Below are 22,963 nucleotides of genomic sequence, written 5' to 3'. Positions count from 1 at the left end.
TCACCTACATATGCTACCACATAAACTCCCATTAGCACCGAGGAATCATAGAATCATAGAATGGTTAGAGTTGGAAGGGACCTCGAAGATCATCTAGTTCCAACCCCCCTGCCATGGGCAGGGAAACCCTCCACTACACCAGGTTGCCCAAAGCCTCATCAAACCTGGCCTTGAACACTTCCAGGGATGGGGCATCTACAACTTCTCTGGGCAACCTGTTCCACTGCCTCACCATCCTCTGAACGAAAAAGTTGTTCCTTATATCTAATCGAAACCTCCCTTTTTTCAGTTTAAATCCATTGCCCCTTGTCCTCTCACTACACGCCCTTGTAAAAAGTCCCTCTCCAGCTTTCCTTTAGGCCCCCTTTAAGTACTGGAAGGCTGCAATAAGATCACCCCAGAGCCTTCTCTTCTCCAGGCAAGAAGAAAGGCAAGAAGAGGTAGTACAGAGTTAGGACTTCCTTGGAAAAGTAACACCAGCTTGAAACTGTTCACCAAGTTACAGCATAGAGCAACTTAAAAGGTTAAAGATGTAACACACTCCTTTCTGCTATGGGTTCACAGGGTCTTAAAAAAAAAAATCTCACGCCTAGTTTGTTGGAGTTTAATACTCGTTACATTTGAATGAAGTTCATACACTGTAAGATCACAAACTGCCCAATAGAAATTACTTTAATTACAACATCCCTGGTGGTCATCTATACCAGTATTAACAGATACTAACACCATAGCTTTCTTGAAAAACACTCAAAATTATTTGAAATACTGCTCATTAGGACAAAGGTTTGAAACATGCTATACAGTGCCTTTCTCTATCACAGCTTGTTCATCTGCAACACCGGTCACTAATTTTCCCACATTTTAGACAGAAAATGAAGATTCAGCCCAAAGTGCTGCTATTAGACATTAACTATGCAAGCTACAAAAACCAAACTTGCAAATCATCTCAATGCTTTCATATTCAAAGTTATCTTACCTAAATACACAAAACCCACCACATTCAGAAACTCTTGAAGACAAAGAACTTCAAGTTAAGATTTCTGTCACTATTTTGTCAATAGCTTAAAGAAGTTCAAGCTAAATTCTTTAACTTAACAGTTCTGATCAAGTTTCCAGGGCCATAAAATGGGTCAGTAGCTCAAGTAACTTACTTCATCCAGTCTTCTGTCAGTGCCCATAGAAAGAAGGTTATTAAATTCCCTCTCCAGAACAGCACGAGCCTAAGGTTTATAGTAAGAAAGAAACAGAAATTAATTCCAAGGATTAGTAATTAGTAACCTATAGTAATTTTAAAAACTTAATATAACCTAAATTGCTTAATACTTTCTTATCAGATTTATAAATGTACTTAGTACTTGAGAAGTTACAATTTAAGCTGTAACTTATAAAAAATTTAAGGACAAATTAACAGCTCCTCCTTCCCTTAGTTGTCATATGAAAGTTCATGATTTCTGACTCAAACTTAATTATTTCAGAATAAAAACTAGCAAACAACAAAAAATGATGAGTTTTACACTAACATAGTGAAGATGGACTACGAGGAAAGTATTCAAACAATATTTTTTGGTCAAGCAAATTTAGCAACCAGAATTGTTATTAACAATTAGAAAACAGTAAGAAAAGCGTAGTTCTATGTTCTTCTCTTATAGGATAATGGACAACTTTCCATTTCTAAGGCTTCTAGAGCTGGGAGTAGGAAGATATGCACTTACCTAAGAAAAAAACCAGTCAGTTCCATTTTTAACCTTCACAGAGGGGAGAAAAATGCTATTGGCCATAAAGTAACTACTTCTTGCTTACCTGTGTGTTTTGAGTGGGTATTTGTAACAAGAGAGCTAACGCATTGTAATCAAATGATTCATCTAAGGCCACAAGTGCACCATGGACTCCGCTCTCTATAAGGTTATTTGCGTATTCTTTAAGACCAATGGACACCACCCAATGGATCATTCTTTCATTGCTCCAGACAAGGACGTCTACGGAGAAAAAAAGTTAACTGCTTCGTAAGAACACAACTTCCCTGAACAAAAACCCCACAGTCCTTTCTGCATCTGTATGCATGTGTCTGGATTGATTTTCACATACACACAATTCATCATAAATTAATCAGTAGTCCTCAAGGAATTCTGTTATTTAACATTTAGGTTGTGATCTAATCAGCCCCTGCTTTTTTGCTGTGCACATACACACAAATTGGCAACAAAACTCCATGCTTAGACTCCAATACACAGTACATCTTTTCCATACAGTATTTTTTCTTGCACTCCGAAAGAATAGTCCTCGCTCAACCTCCTCTCTCTGCCTGCAGGGGAGGCTACAGCCACAGTTATGACACAAGTTCAGCTGGGCATAGTGTTCGTGCAGATGGGGAAGACAGGATCTTCTATTTTACACTGCCATTTAGGGGCTTGTACCTCACCCAAGACAGAATAAATATTTTGGAAAAAAGAATTTTCCTACTCAAAAGAAAAAAAAAACCTTATAGCAGTTTCTCATGCACTTTGTACTGAACTTTAACAGAAAGGTTTATTTATTATTGTTTTAAGCTTTAATATTTAGTAGTTTTATAATCTTATCTACCTTCAAGTTCTGAAGGTGTTCAATTTAGTAATGTAAACTTATCTTCAGCTTGTGTACGCATACTACACCACTTTTCCACAATCATAAATTTAAAGTGGAAAGTAAACATATTAGAAGTTTGCTGGAAGGCATTTTATACTGTAACAGTTCAACAATCAATATACTCTTATCTTCAAACTTTTTCAAGGAAAAACATTATAAAGTAGCATTTACAGGTTCAGCCCAAATGTCAAAACAAAAACTGTGTTCTTACAAGTATTTTTTTTTTTTCCACTACTCAGGAATGTCTATACCAATTGAACTGTTACAACGATCCACAGCATGTTCCTGGCTTGTGTCAACTAGCATTCTTCTCAAACAATTCCCAGAAGGAATTTAAGAGTTGTATGTTCCAAAGAGCAATTCCCCATAGGCAACAGATGCAGCCATACCATTTAGGAGGCTAAAAAAGGCCTATCAGACAAAACACTCACTTGTTTCATGCCAGTCAGTTGCGATTCCTGAGAACATTCTCAGGCACAATTAGTAGAATAACCATCAAAGGCTATCAACACTTTAAAAGGAAAGGGGAAGAGCAAGCACAGAGCCTTCTAAGCAAATTGTGTACAAAGTAACTCTAAAACTTTAGTCTAAGATGCTAGAAAAGACTTCTGATATCAGGCAGAGGACAAAATTTCTATGGGAAGTCTTGGAAGACACTGTGAACCTCCACCCTACTTCTTCTTTCTCCTCTCTTGTTCAATAATCACCATGACTCTGGAAGATATAAACACCTAAGTTACCCAGATATTTTTTTCATAAAGTGCTGGGTAATAAAAATTACCAGCCACAAGCAACAACATAATCACATAAATGCAAAGTTATTATGTGAGAACACGGAGAGGAAAAAAAAGAAAAAAGACAAAAAGCTTTTTCAAAATCCTACTCTTCCTAAAACATTTACTTTTGTTTCAAACTTCAGAGCAGTCAGAGTTTCAAAAATGTCTGCATTTGTAAAACATCTCCGCACGAGTGAATGATCTAACAATGTATTTCATGATTCAGTGTTTGGGGTCTACATACAGACATCTCCTGTACTTAACAGTTGATATTTCATAAATAATTCCTCCCTCTAATGCCTTTTAATAAATTTTTGAGGCAGATCAGCGAAAACACGTTAGAATCAAACTGAGGTCAAGACAATGCACTAACCCTTAATTTCCTTCTGGCTTTCTTCTCTTTTTCTTTCAAGTTCTTTTCGATCATAATTCAGTCTTCGTAGACACATAATTCCACACTGAAAACTGTTTCTGTTTAAAAAAGAAAAAAAATTTAGGAAAAAAAAAACCCCTCTAAACACATTTAGAGATAATGGAAACGTTTACTGTAAGTTAGGTCTCCAATTCAAATATATTTACCTGTGAAAGCTGTCCACCATTTTAAGTTGCCCACGCAGATCTTTTTTAGTTAAATGATCCAGCATTCGAGCATCAACAAGACATTCCATGAAATAGCTGCGATACTGAGGGAGCCCCAGACTAGGGAGCCATTCATTGCCAATCCACTCATGGTTCATATCACCATATGCTAAGGTCTGTTTTTAAAAGATTAAGGAATAAGCTTATTAAAATTAAAAGAGAAAGGCTTTTTTAGACAACATATTTTAAAGAAAAAGGTAAAACAACGCTTACTTAATTCTTTGCCTATAAAGATAAGCAAATAAAAATATTGAGTACTACATGTATGTTTTCTGAAGAAATCAACCTCATGAAGAAAAGCAAGTTTAGATATTCAGATCAGCAAGTAAAACTGCCTTAATTTATTTCATGTTGAAGAGTATGAAAAAATATGCTAAAAATAATAAAAATATACTAATCAATACTATTTTGATAGCAAGAGCTATAGATTTGCATTTTGATCAGATGCTAAAAATACTGTATCTCTTGAAAACTGGGCATGTTCGTTATTCTTCTCATGACCATATAAATACAAGATATCAAAAACCTCCAACCTGCAGGGCTTTTTTAATACACTTAACTGTTCGCAGAAACTGATCCCAATCAAGTAAGCAAAAAATGGTGAAAACTCACTACTGAAGAACAAGCAATCCTAAGTACTAGTCCTTACAACAAAAAAAAAAAAGGCAAAAAATAAATAAAAAAAAACCACACCACAAAAACCAAACCACAAAACAGAACAAAAATAAAAAAAAGGGAAAAAACCAAAACTTCCTTCACTGCAATTTTGACCTGCAAATCATCAGGCATTTTTTCAGATAAAATTTCTAAAAAGAAGAGAGTTTCTAACTATGCATCTAATCGTTCCTTGAGCAACAAAACCCAGCAGCTCTTTTTTCCAAAAGCCACGGGTAATAACTCATTTTTACTGTGCAATTAAAAGTCAAAAGCTTTATTTCTCCTCTAGAGGAGGCACCTCTAGAAAGGAGCAAGGCCACGTAGAAATGCATTTCTTCAAGCCATCACCAGGTAGCAGACTGAAAGAGCATGTGACTCTTGTAACAGGAAGGCAAGCTATGATTGTTGTCATTGACAATCTGCAAATGAGTATCCCAGACGTAGTTAATGGGACTTAAACAGGTTTAAGCTGGAGAACAGCCAAGCAAGAAGAGACTACACTGTCCAAAGATACAGCTCACAGGCAAATCCTGAGTTTTGTTTATATCCCTGTATAAAATGGTCAACTATCTCAATGCTTGAAAATACAATTAGGATTTGTCACTACTTTAAGGGAAAACAATTAATCAAGGAGGATTACAGAATTAGTGCACAGAAATCTACTTATCTATCTAGGCTCAGTATTGTCTTGTAGTACACCTGTGATGGTGGCCAGGTTGAACAGGGACTTTCTGCATATAGCAGATATTCTTGCTGGACTTCTGGCTTCCCAGAGAGCCATCCCCCACCAAAACACGCCACACTATGCCATGAAATTATTTTAAAATTTTATCTAGTATTTTCAATGCATAGAATACAACAATACTTATTAAGAAAGAGTAACTACATTTTGGTGATTCAGAAGCTAGAGGATAAATATTCCAGAAAGCAAACACAGATTTCTGAATATTCTTCCCCCTAACAGCTCTATTATTAAAAATCCTTATGCATAGCTTTTTTAGTGATGCACTATGTAACAAAATATTTTTACCAATTTTCAATGATGAACGACCAAATCTTGGAATTTCTAGAAAAACATCGAAATATTTAAATCACCTAAATATGAGAGTATCTTTCAAGTATGAATTACACAGAGATAAACCTATAGTTTCCCTCTCTCTCAATCCCGAAGCCACACCAAGAGTTACTAAAAGAAACTGCTACAAAGGAAAAACAGATTCTTTCATGCTATAATTATTGTGACAGTTTACATATAATCTATAATATTACATAAAGTTTCCAACCTGAGCCCAGCTTCCCTCCTCATCTTCCTGTTAGGTGGTTAGAAAAGCAAAAGAACACATATGTATTAGTATTTAAGTTTAGTAAGGAGTTCAAAGTTAAAGATGCACTGCAAGACTAAGTCTACTGCATATCAAAAAAATCTAGATGAAGCAAGCATCATGCATTGTAAAAAAATATACAAGGCACTCATTTTCGTATGAGAGGTTGCAAAACCCATCTACTGATTGAGTTTTCTGGAGAGAAGAAATTTCCACACAAATAATTCAATTTGTCTATTAGTTAATCAAATCAGAGCTCCATTTTACAGATTAGAGTTTTGTTTACAATCTTATCAGTGTTGATTTTTCCCCCCCTTCTGGAAAAAAAACTATCAAGATGCAGGTTACAAGGTTAATAATTAGAAGAAGCAAGGATCCAGAATTTTAATACATTAATTTGAAAAAAGAAAAAAAAAAAGACCAAAAGGCACTTGATTCAAATGTTCAAAAAGTGGAAAAAGCACTCTAAGGAACAGAAGTGGCAACACTATAAACTAACCGTTTGTTGTGTGGCTGTAAGATTTTCCATTTCTTCATGTGTTACCCAGACATTTCCCGTGGTCTAATATGACCCCACAGGGAACCAATCCCATCCAGTGAAAGGAAAGCAGTAACAAAGAGGAGAGGTTGCAGAACATATAAGCAATCGGTACATGTAAGGAGCAGGCATGGGCAAAAGCAATGGTTTCTACAGTCTTAAGCATAGGTATATCTATGGAAAGTAACAGCATGGAATAAAAGCCTATTAACATGGATCACTTTCCTTCAAAGATATTAACAAAATTGAATGTGATAAATAGCTTACACTGATGTAATTAATGGGCAAACACTCGAGACTGCTCTAATCTGAAAAAAATGCATTTGTAGTCTAGATCATAACCCCAGGAATCTCAGAAGTAACTTCAGATTGCAGAGCAGACTCACTCATGACAGGGAATTCACACTAACTTTAAGTGTCTAAATTTACTGTAGTATACAGAGACAGGTGGACTCCTAGTTTATGTAGGCTGAATCATTATTTGCAGTTAATGGCCTTACACATGGATTAAGAGAGTCTTCTACTATTTTACAAATTTCTGCATGCACATGTATACTTCATCAGTATTACGAATTCTTCTGAGGCCAAAAGATGAGGCAAAGAACATGTACTTTGAATATTCTGGACTGTATACTTACACTGATACAAACTTCTTTTTCCCTTAAGAAAGAAAATGTAGTTATCTCTTCATTTAATTTCCATAAAAGGAAGAAACATTCTATATTTAAATCATGTGTTCTTCTACAATTTAATGTTTCCAGAAATTCTTATTTGAAGCTCAAATCCTTTCAGGTACACGTTTACAGTAGAATTTCTGGAAATTCTAGTGGTTCTAAAAGACGTTTAATGCTGGATCCCTTTCCTTACCGTCCTTGAGGTGGGAGGGGCAGACGGACTTGTTAGTGACATGATTTCTTGAATGGCCAGCCTCAGCTTCAGTCTGTGCAGAGGATTACTAATTCCAATTTCACGCTGTATTTCTGTATCAGACAAGGCTGACATGATAGCACCGCTTTTCACATTTGCTCGGCAAGCAGCCACATACCAGGCCGGCATCCCAACCCACAGCTGAAACACAAAAAGTAAGCAGGATCTGGAAAACATTCCTCCTCCAAAACCTTAAATTCTTTAGAAATCTGTACTCTAGGGAAGTGGGGATGGTATTTATTTATTTTAGAGGGACCACTTACCTCCAACCACACAACCACAGTAGGCCCATCCCATTGCGCAAAAGGCAAACCTTGTCTTCTGGCTTCTTCTAGCAACTCATGTCTACAATTACAGAAATAGTTATTAATAACAAAGAGAAACTTAGTTATAACTAGATGTTATGATTTAAACCCTGCATTCAATTTACTATCTTCTTTCCAATAGTTAGTTTTCTTCCTTTCTCAGCCTTATATGATATACCCACTAAGGCAGCCACTGCACAGGTTCAAGGACTATATAGTGACATGAGCTGAACTGGATAGGAAATTTCAGAGTGGGAGAGATGCTGGATCTTGCCTTTTGGAAATCTGTGCCTGAAACTGCTACTGACGCTCTAACCAACACTGCCAACACAAAGTGGAGATGGCAGACTTATTTGTCAGTCAGATTCTCAATTGCTGCAATTTTCTGTTCAGCAAATTAGACTGAACCAAAAGCATGCAGATTTGAAACCTGCAGAAGTGTATGACTACATCAGATATCAATGCCATCTGAACGATACCGTCCATCAGGCTGTCGAGGCTGGAAACTGGGACAGTAAATATGTAATTGGTGAATTTCAGTCTGCAACAGCAAGCCTGTCAGAATTTCAGGCACAGCTTCTGACAACCATTATATTCAGAGAGCCACGCTTTGGCAATTACATGCCGAAAGGCTGTGTACTGAAACTCAGCTTTCATCTCCTATGATGACATCATTTCCTTTGTTATTCTGAAACAGAAGAGACTGAAGGTTTAATATTGACAATTCAGCTTACAGAAACAATGGAAGCTCACAAGATCCCTATAAATAGCTGCCGAAAATGTTTGATAAACCAAGAGACAAAAACTAGTGTTGCGGGTAAAAGCATGCGATGTTGCTTGGGTATGTCTGTCTGAAAAAAAATGGATAAAGTCTGGGAAAAAAAAAAGCATATTTAAGCAGACTTTGAAAGCTAGTTGTACATGGTTAAGTCTCCACCAAGTTCAGAAAAAACAATTTCACCTAATTTTACTGGCTTATGCTTTTTATTCATGCCTGCAAGTGTAAAATTAAGCAGCAATACTACAGATATATGATCCTATGTGATGTATTTATAATCTTCTCACACTTGAAAACAAACAAAATCTCCTCTTCACAACTGCATTGTTGAATACATCTGAGAAAATATTTAAAAGCTACAGATATTAAAAAACTACCACACCAGACATCTTGAAAAGGGGTTACTGACAGACTAGTAGCTTGCTTTGCTACTAGTGCAAAATAGGATGCGCAGTGTTCAGCTCTTTAGACATGCCAGCATACCTAGGATGCTCATGTTATACTGGTAGGTAACTAAATATAATAAATAATCAGTGAAATAATAAACATACTAGCAACTGTTTTATTAATAACTACTTTTCCACCTGTATGTCAACAAACTCCTGCTACTCTAGAAGAACCTCCCAATTCTTTACCCTAATTAAATGTGCCCAAGACCAAAAAAAGGGGAGGAAGGAAGGAACTGCCAGGTAACTGGTTACAAATAACCACTCTAATGTACTTATTTTAAGACCCAACAATTAAGGCAGAAATAGTGTTCAGCAGTTAGCAGCTCAATAGCTAGATTTCACTAACAGAGAAGACTGTAAAATACGTATTTGTACGCTTCAGAAAGATACGTGTATTTCTGAATTAGGAATAAAGGATCGGCTGTTTTCCTGCTACTGTGGAGCACATTACATTAATCCCACACATCACCAGCCCTGAACACTTTCAGTTTGCTTCACTTTGTTGTTCAAAGATGTTGTTAAAAAAGTGAGAAAAATAAGTAAGTAAGATATTATAATAAGACTGCTTGTTAAGAACAGAATAAAATGCTTAATACTGTATTTGTCAGAAAGGAATACAATGTTTTTTCCAAGTAGTTTAACTTCAAGATTGGTTTCTTAGTCTTCCTTTTTGGTGGCTGTGGTAACATGACCATGCAGTGAGGGAAGCTAGTGACTAGTGATGAAAGAGCACAGCCATGCACGAAGTAGCCTCTGGTTTGACTGAGATGACCTCACAAGAGCATGCGGTCACTGCCTCCCCCCAGCTTATAATTGTATGTAGGGGTATTGTACGTAATTCAGAGAACTGCAGTGTAATTTCTCCCAGTTTTATAAGTCTCTCTGCATACTTCAAGTTGGCCATGAAACAGTAAATCATTCAGAGATGAGTGGTACAGGGAATGTATCAAAAACTTAAGGAGAGGTTATGATGCAAACTTTAAACTCATGCTGGTATCATATGCAGAAAACAATTGTGTGGCTGGAAGGAGTTGTTATGGGATGAAGGTGAACATGTAGAAATAGAAACAAACAAAACAAAAATGTTTGAGAACTTTATGTGGAAATTATTCAATGGACCCAAAGAGGAATGCATCCATGAAGTAGAAAATGAATTGTGGAATTTGTTAACATGCCAGAAGAGACAGAAACTTGCTTGCACGAGAAATCATTAAACTGAAAGCTCAAGACATAGCACAGATACAAAACACCTCATGGAAGAATTCAAAGGCAGCTGCTGTTTTATCTTCAAATGATGCATCAATGTTTTGTGTTGTTGTTTTTTTTTTTTCCTATAGCAGAGAACTTCACTTTTCCAACATTTCCCTTCCAACTTCACAAAGAAACTCATTGCATTCCAGCAACACATGATCAGATTATGTAAAGATCACAAGTGACATGCCAGTTCTGTTTCACAGGCCATCCAATCATACCATTTAAGAAGTGGGTGCAAAATCCAGCTTCATATCTTTGTGAGAAAAAAAACCCAACACATTGCAGTGGTGTTGGCGCTGTTAACAGATGGTATAAAGCTGGCACTATGAAGGACAAAAGAATGTCAAAAGAATAGTTGCTACTGGAATAACTTGTAGGTGACAAAACCAAGGGATAGATGTCTACAGACTTCATAAAAAGTTGGCTGAACATCACTGGGACAGGAGACCAAACATGCTGCTGCAAGAGGGCAACACTTGTTGTTACAAACATTCAAAAGCCATCTAACACCAGCTGTGGAGAACAAAGAAACTGCGGTCATATGGGATGAGAAATGATGTCAAAACTGCAGGTGCTTGATGTAGTAGCTAAGACACAGGGCCCTTTAAAGACCATTCAAAGTATTTGTATTTACAATGGCTCTTGGCAGGCAAGCATACACTAACCCCGCAAGGAAAATAAAGCAGCCCAGAGCAACATCACTTTGTCACCGGATTAAGACAGCGTGGGAATGGACAAATCCAGAACTTCAAGCCAAAGGGGAATGCTGTATTCCAGATTTCTTGGATGGAACTGAAGATAACTGATTCGGAAGAAGTTGAGAGTAGAGAAAACACTGTAGGGAAGGTGGTGAAGAGAGTGATACTGATGGAAATGAGAGTTGCAAGGCAACAGGAGTAAAACATGAGATGAAAATAGACTAATTTCAGGCAAAGCATCAGGAGAAAGTTAATATCCTTATTATATACTCATTTCAGGTATATAATAAACTTTTTGTGCATAACTTTTTTTAAGGAGAGTTATCTTAAATTTAGGGTTGCCTTCCTTTTTAACTAATACAGTATTAAGTTTGTTGCGTTGTACACAGAAAAGCACACACACAGTTGTGGCAAACACTGTCAACAGTACAGCTCACAAAGAAGATGAACAGCATGAACGAAACACTAAAAGCAACTTAGCTTTAGTAAATAAAGAGCAACAACCTCACAGAAATGCATCTACCTCAGAAATGAACCACCACAAATATCTACTATGGCTAAACAGCTTTCAAAACCCAAATTACAAAACTAATTCCATCTAAGGAGGGTTTAATATTTCCATTATAAAACTTCACACCATGCAAATTAAGACAAGACATTGAACTAGCATTCACACTGAACTAGGCAACAGTGGATTTATTTCAGCAACACATTTTCACAATAAATTCTTTTGAATCTAGTGTCTCCTCTCATAATTAACTTTTTCTGAAAAAAGTTTAGAGTTTTTAATATATTGCTAAAAAATCCAAATGAGATTTACCATACTTTCACAACAATCCTGATACAATAAAGAAAAACTTACCCTGATTTTGCACTACCACATCAAATGGTAAACAAAAGGAAAATAAAACAATGAAGGAAAAATATAAAACTAGGATTAAACTGAACTCAAAGGCATACAAAAACAGGCAAATAAGGTATACTGTAATTTAATTCTGTAACTATAAATAGGTTTTTGTTAGTAAAGACACTGAATACTGCCCTCAGCCTGTTTGTTGCATGCAAGCAGAAATCAGAAAGACAAGCAAGCAAATAGGGATTAGAGACAACTATAAATAAAAACAGTTGTCATTGTTCCCAGCATTCAGGTAACTGGAATAATTTTTGCTGAATACAGGATTTTAAGTGAACAGTCATCCTTGAAAATTTGTTTTAACCCTACCCTCCTCCAATATCTAAGTGAAAAGCAATTCAGAGCAGTTTTACCACTTTTTCTTTTCGATAATGAGCATTTCAAGAAATCAGCAAGGGATCTTTGACACTCTGTGATTATATTGCTTCCTGTACTCAAAATACCTCTCTGGATTCTGAAACAGCTGGATTAAAGTACCTTGCTGGGATTTTTAAAATGGTAAGATTTGCTTCTATGGAAGTTCAAAGGGCCCCGCTGCTCGTCTCAGTAGCAAGTGAAACTAAACATTATGCTACATATCTTTGCCACAGACTTGTTCCATACTCACTTTCACTGAAATACCTGAATCTTCAATATCTTCCTGTGAATAAGCATGTACTCATATTTATTAGCTAGGCAAGGCAATTTCAAACTAAACATTTTCATTTGTCTAATACAGTCACTTGCATGTTAAGCAACCAACAACATGCAGACATGAGGTATATTTTAAGTAATGCCAGTAAATTTTTGAAAGACAGAATGTTTACAAAGAAGAGTCAATGATTTATCTGCAACTGCATGTTTTGCATTTATTAAAGCAAGAGAGTATAAATTATTTTAGTCTAGAATAAAATTTGTTGCTGGTACTGAGAAAGATCTATATTGTTCAAAGATCAGGCCTACCACTAATTGGATATGACCAGACTAAAACCATTTGTTCAATCAAGATGTGGTATGACTTTAAAGCTCTGTAGAAAAGAGAAAATACCAGATCATAATAATGTACCATTGCCTTCAGTGTAACAGTCTGAAGAAAAACAGCTGAGCCTTCTGTTATACAAACAAAACCACATTCCATTCTGACTTTTCAAACCAACACACTGCTGGTTTTCATTAGCAGCCACCAGGCATTAATCTTATTTGTTAACAGAACTCAGGTACTACAAGAAATTTCTCTCACAAAGAGAAAATTAGCACAATTTCTTTTTAAAATTCACTATTCTGTCTTCAGAAGGCAAGTAAAAAAGCAAGACATGTCTGATCTTGGTGAACTTTTTTGACACAGAGTAAAGACAGCTGAACAGAACAGAAGCAACAGAACTGTAAGGTATATAGCTCAACTTCGGGTGGAAAAAATGCAAAGAATGCCTGATCCCACTTACATATATTTGAGTGTTTCCTGTATTACCATATAAGCATCGAGTTGAGTTTTCTACTAGTAGCAGTATCTATTTTTCACCTATGATTACAGTCCTTGCTTTATCTCTTCTAAATCTAGGATCAACAAAGTATGCAATAGATACTCAAAGGTGAACATTAAACTAAAGATTTTCTTGCACGCAGACTGAAAAAATTCTCATGATTAGGAAAAGGTAACCGCGTATATAAGAGGTGCCATAAAAAAAGGAAATAGTTCAAAATTTACTTAAAAAACAAGAAATCAAGAGTACATGGTATGAGGAAAAAATAGTTTGGTCATTCAAATATATGACAGAAAACATCAACACAAGCTTAAACAGAGGTAAAAAAAATTAGTGAACACAGCAGCGGTTAGCAACTGCAACACAAAAGGAAAGACTTTCAAAGTCACCTGCTAGAAAGGAACCAGCAAACGCATACAGAAGGATGTCTGTACAGACCAATCCCATGCTTTCACTCTGTCAACTCTTTCACACTCTGGAGCAAGTAACAGTCAAAAGACAACTCTGGGAAACCTTCCAAATGAATTAAACCCAAAGCAGCTATTAAATATAACAAATCTGGGAGAGGTTTTGGTAAGAGTCCACTTTTATCTCCAAGTTTGTTTATTACAGCATTTCAACAATAAGCTTTCAGCACTGAAATTAATTTCAAACTTACCATGAATCTATGCTACTTTTAATGTTCTGGAAAAAAAATAGTAAAAAAAAAATCCTACAGAGGCTTATTAGCCATAGCACCATACTAGACAAAAATACCTGAAAATAAAACAAGAAAAGAAAACAGAACATTTTTAAACAAAACAATACCTTAACAATAGAGGATTAAAAATATTTAATAACTTACTTTTTCTGCATTTTCCTGTTTTTTTCTGCCTGACCTCCAAGCTTGCTGAGACCTAATGCATCCTGAGAGGAACTATCTGCTTCTGCCATGCCAACTACAAAAACCAAAACAAAACAAACACCAGTCTTATCGTCTCAATTTTGGCCAGTTATAACTCAAAAATCACTACTGCTTTCCTGAACAAAAGTATTTAATCCTTTGTAATATTGCTTATCAGAAATGTACAAAGCCAAACTGCCACCTATCACTCCATTTTCTAGTTGAATACATACCCATCAAAATGGTGTATAAAAATAGGAAAACCAGATTGGTATGGGCTCAAATAGGTGCTGTCTAAAACCAGGTGGAGTCAGAGAACCTCACATTTCAACCACTTGTAAGATGAATTCTCAGTGTTCCTATATCACTTATCCCCGACTAGCTGAACTTGCATCCTCACTCACAAAAGGACCCACCAGAAGACTCAGTGTTTACTAGCTCCAAAAAAATGTTGCACGTTGGCATCAAAATAATCAGTCATAAATATACACATATTGAAACATACATCATAAATTTCCGTCTTTCACTCTCTCTTCTACTGTGCACAGAAAAAAAAAAAAAAGCAAAGCAGACCAACCTTGTCCTAATGATTCCTTGCTTGTTTGTCCAGGTCGTCCCTTTTCTTTCTTGCCAAACAAGCGGCCAATAGAGGATTTGATCCCCTTCTTTTTTGGGGCTTTATGAAGGGAATCTTGGCTACTGTTGCTGCTACTAGGATTACTTGTTTGCCCATCTTGTGAGCCTGTTGAACTTTACAAAAAGAGGAGTCATAAAGGAGCACAGATATAACAAATTCACTAGCATAACACAGCAAGAGACAAGTTCAGGTTTTTGTGCAAGTTTACAAAAGCTCAGTAACTCACTGACATCTAATTTCAGCTTTTAATGAGTCATGAAAAGATATGTATCTACTAAAATACATACTATTAACCAGTAAAACAGTGGAAACAACTAAATAATGCAAGAAAGGAAAGGATATAATATTTTTATACTATATCATGGAACTACAAGTCAATTCTTACTTTAAGAAATAAAAGCGTTTAAAGTGCAATTCAGAGAGGTCAAAGTTGACAATATAAGCTCCTGACAAATCCAGGTAGACAACGGAAATTTGAAATACTTGAGTGGAATCCATCCCAGATACTTAGGCACTTTGAAAAGCACATCTGTCAATCAAAATGATGCTAATTTTCCAACTTATTTCTAAATTTATGGCTAAATTCCAGCCTATGAAAGACGACTGGAATTGTACATCTTTCATTTCCTAAACATGAAGCAAACTTAATGCAGGCTTTGAGTACCAGAACAATTCTCACGTAAAGTAATTTCTGATCATCAACAAAATCTGTATTCTTATTTTTTATTTAACAGTCACCATTTACGTGCTCAAACTCTTTACTTTTGAGAAACACGTCCGTATCTAGACTAAAATCCTACAAGCTGAACAGCTTTGCAGTTTTAGGATTTTATTCTGATCATCGGAAATACTAAGTTACTGGTAGGTCTGACTTACTCACAGATACTTACTTTCTAATGTCCCTGATATCTTCATGGCTCACTGTATGCAAAGCTCCTTTTTGGACTCTGTCCAAACGCAAAGATCGAGGTGAAGAAGGTGGTGATGTCTCACATTTTATTGTGGTTTTATCATCTCGTACCTCTTCTCTAGAAGCTGGAGACTAATGGAAAATGAATGAGAACTTGAGGGGTTAGTTGGAAATGCCAAAACATGAATGCAATATCAACACTACACAAAATACTCAAAGGAAAAAAAAAAAAAAAAAAATCAGTGTTAAAGGATGACTCTTGCCCTTACCATTCTGCAGTTACCTAATTTTCATTTGACTTCTTTCTGGATTTTCTGTTACCTTCAGTGACAAACTAATACATTTCAGTCTTAGGTAGTGAAATGAACAAGCAGCACTCATCTTTTATTCAGTCACAGAGGTAAGAACTAAAGTAATGTCTTCAGCACCATAAAGCTAATATACCTGACTTCAGTTTAAGCAAGTGCAAAGAGAGAAAACCAAAGAGTCCTCTGAAGAACAGACATCTCAATTCTCACTGTTACATGTTTGGACAATCATAATCAAGATTACCAAATCTATGAACTCAGCGTCTACATACCTGTGGCTATGGCTTATCTCAAAGTCTGAATAACAGAAATTAAGATTTATTTGTGCATGCATTAACAGATCTTTAAAATTAAATGTGGTTTCATGAAGATTGCAAAAGACTGGTTACAAACAGAAAGCAACAAAACAGTCCCCTACACCAGCAAAAAAACCCACAAACAAAACCAAATCCACACTTATGTTAAGATGATAAACCATTTTGCATTTAATATCAAAGAGCATATAATCTTGCTTTATTATAGGATTACCCTACAAACGTTTTCTTTTGTGTTCCTGTTACCCACTAACGAGTTTGGGGACAGAGAAGGAGATGAAGGGGCACACCAGTAAAAAAACTAAAGATTTTTACCTTTCTACGGTGTTTCCTTAAATCACTAGGCTGATAGATGCATGCAAAGAAAAGAAATTTGGAAAAGCGGTATTTATTGTAAACTGTAGCACAGACTGAAACAACTACTACAGATAAAACATATTAGGGAGAGTATAAAAACAATTACAGCAATGGCACAGAGAAAAATACCAAGTATGAAGTACTCTTCAAATCATAGATTACTTAAATCTATCCCTGAAGAGAGGAAAGGAAGAAAAAAAAATAAAAATCAAGACTTCTAGCTGGTTATCTACAAAACTATTGTAGATATTTCAATGTATTGGTACGTGTATTAGCACACAAAATGTGCATTATCTTCAGCAAGAAAAACAGTAAAGTACATGGGGGCATAAGGTATCGCCCTTAAAGAGCGAGAGGATTTCCAGTCACATGTCATATGTCAAGGACTTGACTTGAACTACATAACCTACATGGTAGCCACAGCAGGCTTAATAGGTTGTCTGCACTAGTCCCTTCTCACAGCTTAGCCAACTCCTTGGTTTCCTACACAGCATAAAAAGCAGCCATATTTTAATAACTGTGAAAGATGGAGTGCCAACTATAGCTAATTTCTATACGGTAGCATACTAAGTTTAAAGCACTGGAATTCTTGAGTAGGAGTCTACTCCTGGTTTTATTTCATCCTCGCATCCACTCCAGAAGCCTGTATATCTCAGTCCCTAGGTACTTCCCACCTCTGCCAGTGCACAGAGCAAGGCAGCAACTCTGAGTTACATAAACAAGTTACCAAGTTATTCAGCCTGATGCTGACAAAAGTCAATAATTGAGATAATCTGTTTAATAACTATCATTGTATTTAGTGACAAATTATTTCAAAAAACTGTAGTAAAAAATAAAGTTACTCCCCTTTGAAGTTCAGAGGGGAAGTTGTGTGTTGTTTCCCTCCCACAAATCACAACTTTTAATCATTCTTTTACTTAGAATTCACACAAACTATGCAGCATTAATATGTAAAGTTTTGTTCGATCTGACCATAAGAGTATTATATTAATAAATCATAAGTTCATAAAAACACAGAAGGGTTTGGGTTGAAAGGGACCTTTAAAGATCATCTAGCTCTTCGATAAAGCGCAGCAGAATCATTTTAAACTTGCTGGATCGTTCATACGTTAAATCCAATAACCCACAAAAATGAAAACATTTACCATATGGAATGAAAACTGTCCACAAGAACTGTTCAAGACAGCAATACGTTTCACAGCTTATCATGTTGATGCTGAACTGCCTAATCACTGCTGCAGTTAGCATGAAGCTAACATTGCCATCATGCTTAAACTAATGCAACTTTCTATTAAAACATCAGAAAAAACCCACAAGAACTCACTCAGTCTGATAATTCATAACAGCTGTTCTAAAAGTTTCTAGAAAGCTTTGTTCTTTAATTATAGAAGTACAGCTTCTTGTTTTCATGCTTTCACAAATCAGTTGCCAGGTACTAAAATGTCAGACAAATGCAACTGCAAACAATGGATCAAGTGCCTCTGAGTCACAATTTTTACGACCTAAAGTGAACTTAATTACAGTTTATTTTTGTACGGTTACATTAGATTTTAACATAAAACACATTCTTCTGATCTAGCTACTTATATTTGTATATATTTTTCTGTAAGAGAAGTATTTAGCTTAACTACTTATTACTGTAAAAAGTTAGAATATAAAGTACTCTACATTTTGAAATTTGTTAGTTTCTGTACAAGAAGCGTGCTTGACCCTGGCTATATCGATAGAGCTAGAAAGGCAAAACGATTCCTTTTTATGAACAAAAATAGACTTTTTGGTATACATACACATTCATTTTAAAAAGTCAGTAAAAGTTGTTAGCTGAAATACTTGGTTTTTAACACTCCTACAAGAGACCTAAATGAGCCAAGTCAGTCATTTACAGTCCACCTGCTCTTGCAGAGATGGATAGCATTCCTTGTCTACTGATGGGTACAGTATAGGCATAATACAAGTGCAATAATTCAAGACAATAAAGTATAATAGTGTTGCATGTACAACTAGTAAGTACAGTTTCCAAATGCACGTGCAATTCTGGAAACAAAGTAATGTAATGTATATAGAGCTAAGTTAGAGCAAGAGCTTTTCCTGAGAGTGCTTGCAAATAAATACCTGCATTCAAGATGCTCCTTAGTGAAAGGTACTCCAAATATGAGAACCTGTTAGGTTTGCTTAATGTTTATGTGAAAACAAGGAAGTGGAAAACTTGTATCTTGTTTTTACAAATAGATTTACATGCATAAAGCAGCTCCTAGAAGGATTCATTTTACCAGGAAGTCATATGACTATCAAAAGAATGGATTCATCTTTCTCTAGTCACTGAACTGCTAAGCCCAAGCTACACTTCACTAGCTACTAAACAGAACTTCTTTTACCTGCCAGTCTTAATTGGCTAAATCAAGACACTAGAGCTCACTAAAATAGCTGTGATACCTCCAGTCTTCAAGATCAATGCAATATAGGCAAGTCACTTTTTAGCTGAGTATTTAGTGGAATAGTGGACTGCTAAAAATAAAGTTTAAACCAGAGGAAGAAACTGGTTGCTGTACCAGGGCTTGAAAAGAAAACATTATTTCTTCTAGGAAGAGGAGTCAGAAGAAAGACCATAAAAACAGACAGAATATTTAGGCATGAAATGTTGACCAAATAATAGACTTGAGTTTCTGAACGTCTTTCCTAATCATTATGACTGTATCTTACACTTTCTGTAGAAGTTGAAAAGAAGCAAAAAGTAGAAAAACCTAGAGAAAGCAAAAATACAGCCGAGTAAGAGAGGAAGGGGAAATCAAACAACCCATTTCCTAGAGAGAAGGAACACTCTTCTGAAAAAATTACAGTTAATAGCTACTTACCAGTGTCATGATACCTAGTCTGTCCACTTCCCGAGCTGGACTATGTGGAATCCGCCTTGGGGTGGAACGGCCACTGCCAGGTGGGGAAGAACCAGCAAGTGAACCACTTGCATAGGGAGGAGGAATGGAGCTCATGGACCGAAATCGGCCATGGGCATCCAAACTTCCACTACCCACTCTGCTTTCAATCTCCTCTGCACGCTGCTCTGTGTTTTCCTTTTCTTCTTGTATGAGTCTAAAAGAAAAAAGTTTCAAAGGAACTTTCAACATTCAAACAAGTACCATATAAACAGAATGGCTGACGCAGGCATTAGAAAGTAGCAGCAAAACAGCCACACTGAAAAATCTTCTAATCCAATTTGAAAAAAGTGGGAAACACTACTGCTGTTACCACCATGCAGGTGTTTCTGTCAAACCAGTCATACACAACCCCTTCCATAAACGGGACTGAAGACAAAAAAACAGAAAAGAGTACCTAGGAAACTAGTTACTTCTGTCAGCCCTCCCACCAAGAAACTGAACGGGCAACCACCATTTTCTGAGTAATCACACAAAAAGGATTTCTAGTGTCACAGAAACTCATTTTTATCAAACTTTAACAGCAGATAGACCTTACCTAATCTCTTTGTTGATTGCATCCAACTGTTCTTGAAGCATCATAGCCAAAGTCTGAGCATCAGCCTGACCACTTGGTGACAGCAGATCAACTGAACTGAATATAGTCTCCCTATCATCCTCAACATCAGACACATCAACATCACTTTCAAATGCTTGTGCCACATTTGCCAATACGCTTGCTTGCTGGGCTCGCTCCCAGTCCTGCTCGTTCAGAGTTTGAACCTAAGAGAATTAATTAAAAAAAACCACCAAACTCAAATGAGAAACACATGACGTTTCCACTGTTTTTCAAGATGTTCAAAATAATTTTTAAAAAAGCCCACTTACATGCTGAATGCATCCACCAAGACAGCAATGTTTAGAAAAATGTAAAAAAATAAAGCTATAATGTAGAACACATTGCATCTTACAGTTAAGTGAAATTTAAAAATGGACAGCCCCATTGAATAAATTAAAACATCACGTATCTTGGCTACATACACTCTAAATTACAGTAGTATTTTGCTATCAAATCCAATGAGAATTTTGGAATCAGCTTTATGTAATGAGAACTTGTGTCCTGAAATGGACTAAACATGTCAGATTAGTGTATAGACACAAAAGTAGGACTGTTTCAAATTACATTTTACAGGCTTATCGTACTTAGAACAAACTGGACTTCAAAATAATAGTTTTGCAATTATTCATTAACAATTAAAAAGACTAGCAGCTGTGCATTAGTTAGCAAAACAGGATACATATAGCTGTTTATTGCTATGTACTCCTATTCCAAAAACTCTTTGCGACAGATTAGCCTCATTTAATCTATTTTGTTGCAAAGTTTTATTTTCTTTTTAATTTCAGAATTCCATTACCTTTGAAGGTTCATCTCTGAGAGCTGCCAAACGTCCCTTCTGGGGACGCCTTAACACTGACGAGGTGCCATAGGAGTCTGTATGACTGTCAGCCGCAGATGAAGATGTCATAGGGTATCTGAAATCCGGTCGGCTAGAACAAAGAAACATTTTATCCTTATGAAGGTATGGCGAAGGGGGAAACAAACCAAAAAACCCACCCAAATCATTCCTACTGTCCCATCAGTGCAAATTCTTTTTAAACATTATAAAAACTGTTTTATATCCTCTATAATGAATGAGCTTTATAGCTCTGACTAAAGTATTTTTAGTTATAATAGACAAAACTACATTTAGCAAAGTGACTTCAATTAAATTAAAAAAAATGAACTACAATTAAGTACTAGTACCTATGATGAAGTGATGTGGCTCTGAGTCTCACTTGGTCATTTTCAGCCCTTAATGCTTCAACATTTAATACAAGTTGATCCTGTAAATATAGATAAAATACATAAAAATATGCTAAAAAAAAATCCAGTGTCAAATACTGATTTATAAACTAACTTTTTAATTTCTACGAAACTCAGACATAACAGATTTTAAAACATACCCTTCAATAACATAAAACATAAAAGTGATTTTTGCTTCACACAATACAGCACCATCACAAAAGGGCATCCAAGAATAATTCTATTGCCTCTCTACACTGTGACTCTAATCACAATGTATATTTTAAAAGCAACTACTAAATAAAATTCACATATTACTAACTTTAGTATAATTAAGTGATAATATTTAATAAAACCCAAGATTTTATAAGCTCGGTGCACAAAAGGTTCTAAATGTATTCACTTTTAAACTTGGACATTTTTACATGCTCTAGAAACTCAGGATTTAACAACAGAGAAATATGATTAATGAGAAAACAATGAAAGACTAATAAAAAGTGGCTGATGATGAACATCTGTGCCTTGTGTGAAAACCGCTGGCTTACACATACAAAAATTCAAAGCACATTCTGCAATATATTCTAAACGCATTCTTTATTTTACTAGAGAAGCACAGCCTCTACATTTGGCCTAGCTACTTGCTAGAATGATTTGGGGAGACGCAGTACATCTGTGATTTAATAAGCAATAACAACTATTATTTCAGAACAGATAGCATGACCACAAAAATCAATTGCCACTGCTTAAGGATGCAAAGAAATTAAAGGCCCCCACCATTATTATTCGAGAAGGGAACTTGTCAGTTCTAGGACAAGCAAAGCACCAGACAGCTGCTGTTGCAAAGGAACAGCCAAGTCTAACAAGTATTTTTCTCCCTGCCCCTCAATTCTCAAAACTTTAAAAAAAAAATTTATCAAACAAGCATTTCATGATACTCAATGCTTTAAGAAAAAACTTATGGGAAAATACCCAACATTAAAAGTATTTCTCTTCTCTTTTTACTATTCAGGGTCATATGTACAACAGTATAAAAACTCTAAGCAATCTTCAAACTTTGGCAAATGGCCAATATATCCAGCCACTCTACATACTCAGAAGTATGTTAGGTCTTTCAGTAAAAAAACCTATGTATTACCTATAAAATCATCATAAAACTGAGGCACACAATAGCATAAAATGACCAGTAATGGCCCCGTACTTTTAAATAGACTGGGTAATGAAAAGTTGCACAGGGGAATTCGAATCTGGTCCTGCTATGTAGCAATGCAGCAATTATTTTCCCATATAATATGTCAAAAAATGTGCATTATACCTTTTCATGCTGAAGTTCCTCTACTTGTTTTTTCGCATTTTCAATTTCTCGAAGAAGTGAATTCTAAAATAAAACATATCTCAAATTAAATTACTTATAAAAGCTTTCAACTCTTAAACCATAACCAAGATGAGTATCAAAAAATTTCAGTC

General features: G+C 35.8%; 1 protein-coding gene across 1 annotated transcript in view; it reads right to left on the bottom strand.

Moving 5' to 3' along the window:
* Positions 1 to 22,963, bottom strand: part of PPFIA1 (PPFI scaffold protein A1) — a 72,093-nt gene that overhangs the window by 2,667 nt on the left and 46,463 nt on the right. The window contains exons 13-29 of the mRNA XM_086613915.1: positions 22,812 to 22,874; positions 21,461 to 21,540; positions 21,072 to 21,204; positions 20,216 to 20,439; positions 19,600 to 19,834; positions 16,706 to 16,735; positions 15,749 to 15,900; positions 14,799 to 14,971; positions 14,183 to 14,276; positions 7,745 to 7,826; positions 7,422 to 7,622; positions 6,516 to 6,578; positions 5,978 to 6,004; positions 3,978 to 4,153; positions 3,772 to 3,869; positions 1,801 to 1,976; positions 1,152 to 1,220 (exon numbers count right to left, since the gene is read on the bottom strand). Coding sequence (XP_086470041.1) covers positions 1,152 to 1,220; positions 1,801 to 1,976; positions 3,772 to 3,869; positions 3,978 to 4,153; positions 5,978 to 6,004; positions 6,516 to 6,578; positions 7,422 to 7,622; positions 7,745 to 7,826; positions 14,183 to 14,276; positions 14,799 to 14,971; positions 15,749 to 15,900; positions 16,706 to 16,735; positions 19,600 to 19,834; positions 20,216 to 20,439; positions 21,072 to 21,204; positions 21,461 to 21,540; positions 22,812 to 22,874 — 2,076 coding nt within the window. The remainder of the gene's footprint in view (positions 1 to 1,151; positions 1,221 to 1,800; positions 1,977 to 3,771; positions 3,870 to 3,977; positions 4,154 to 5,977; positions 6,005 to 6,515; positions 6,579 to 7,421; positions 7,623 to 7,744; positions 7,827 to 14,182; positions 14,277 to 14,798; positions 14,972 to 15,748; positions 15,901 to 16,705; positions 16,736 to 19,599; positions 19,835 to 20,215; positions 20,440 to 21,071; positions 21,205 to 21,460; positions 21,541 to 22,811; positions 22,875 to 22,963) is intronic.

This window comes from Tauraco erythrolophus, chromosome 6 (genome assembly GCF_009769465.1).
Source record: "Tauraco erythrolophus isolate bTauEry1 chromosome 6, bTauEry1.pri, whole genome shotgun sequence".
Classification (NCBI taxonomy): domain Eukaryota; kingdom Metazoa; phylum Chordata; class Aves; order Musophagiformes; family Musophagidae; genus Tauraco; species Tauraco erythrolophus.
The sequence above is the reverse complement of the archived record's forward strand: the minus strand, read 5'-3'. Positions and strand labels throughout refer to the sequence as shown.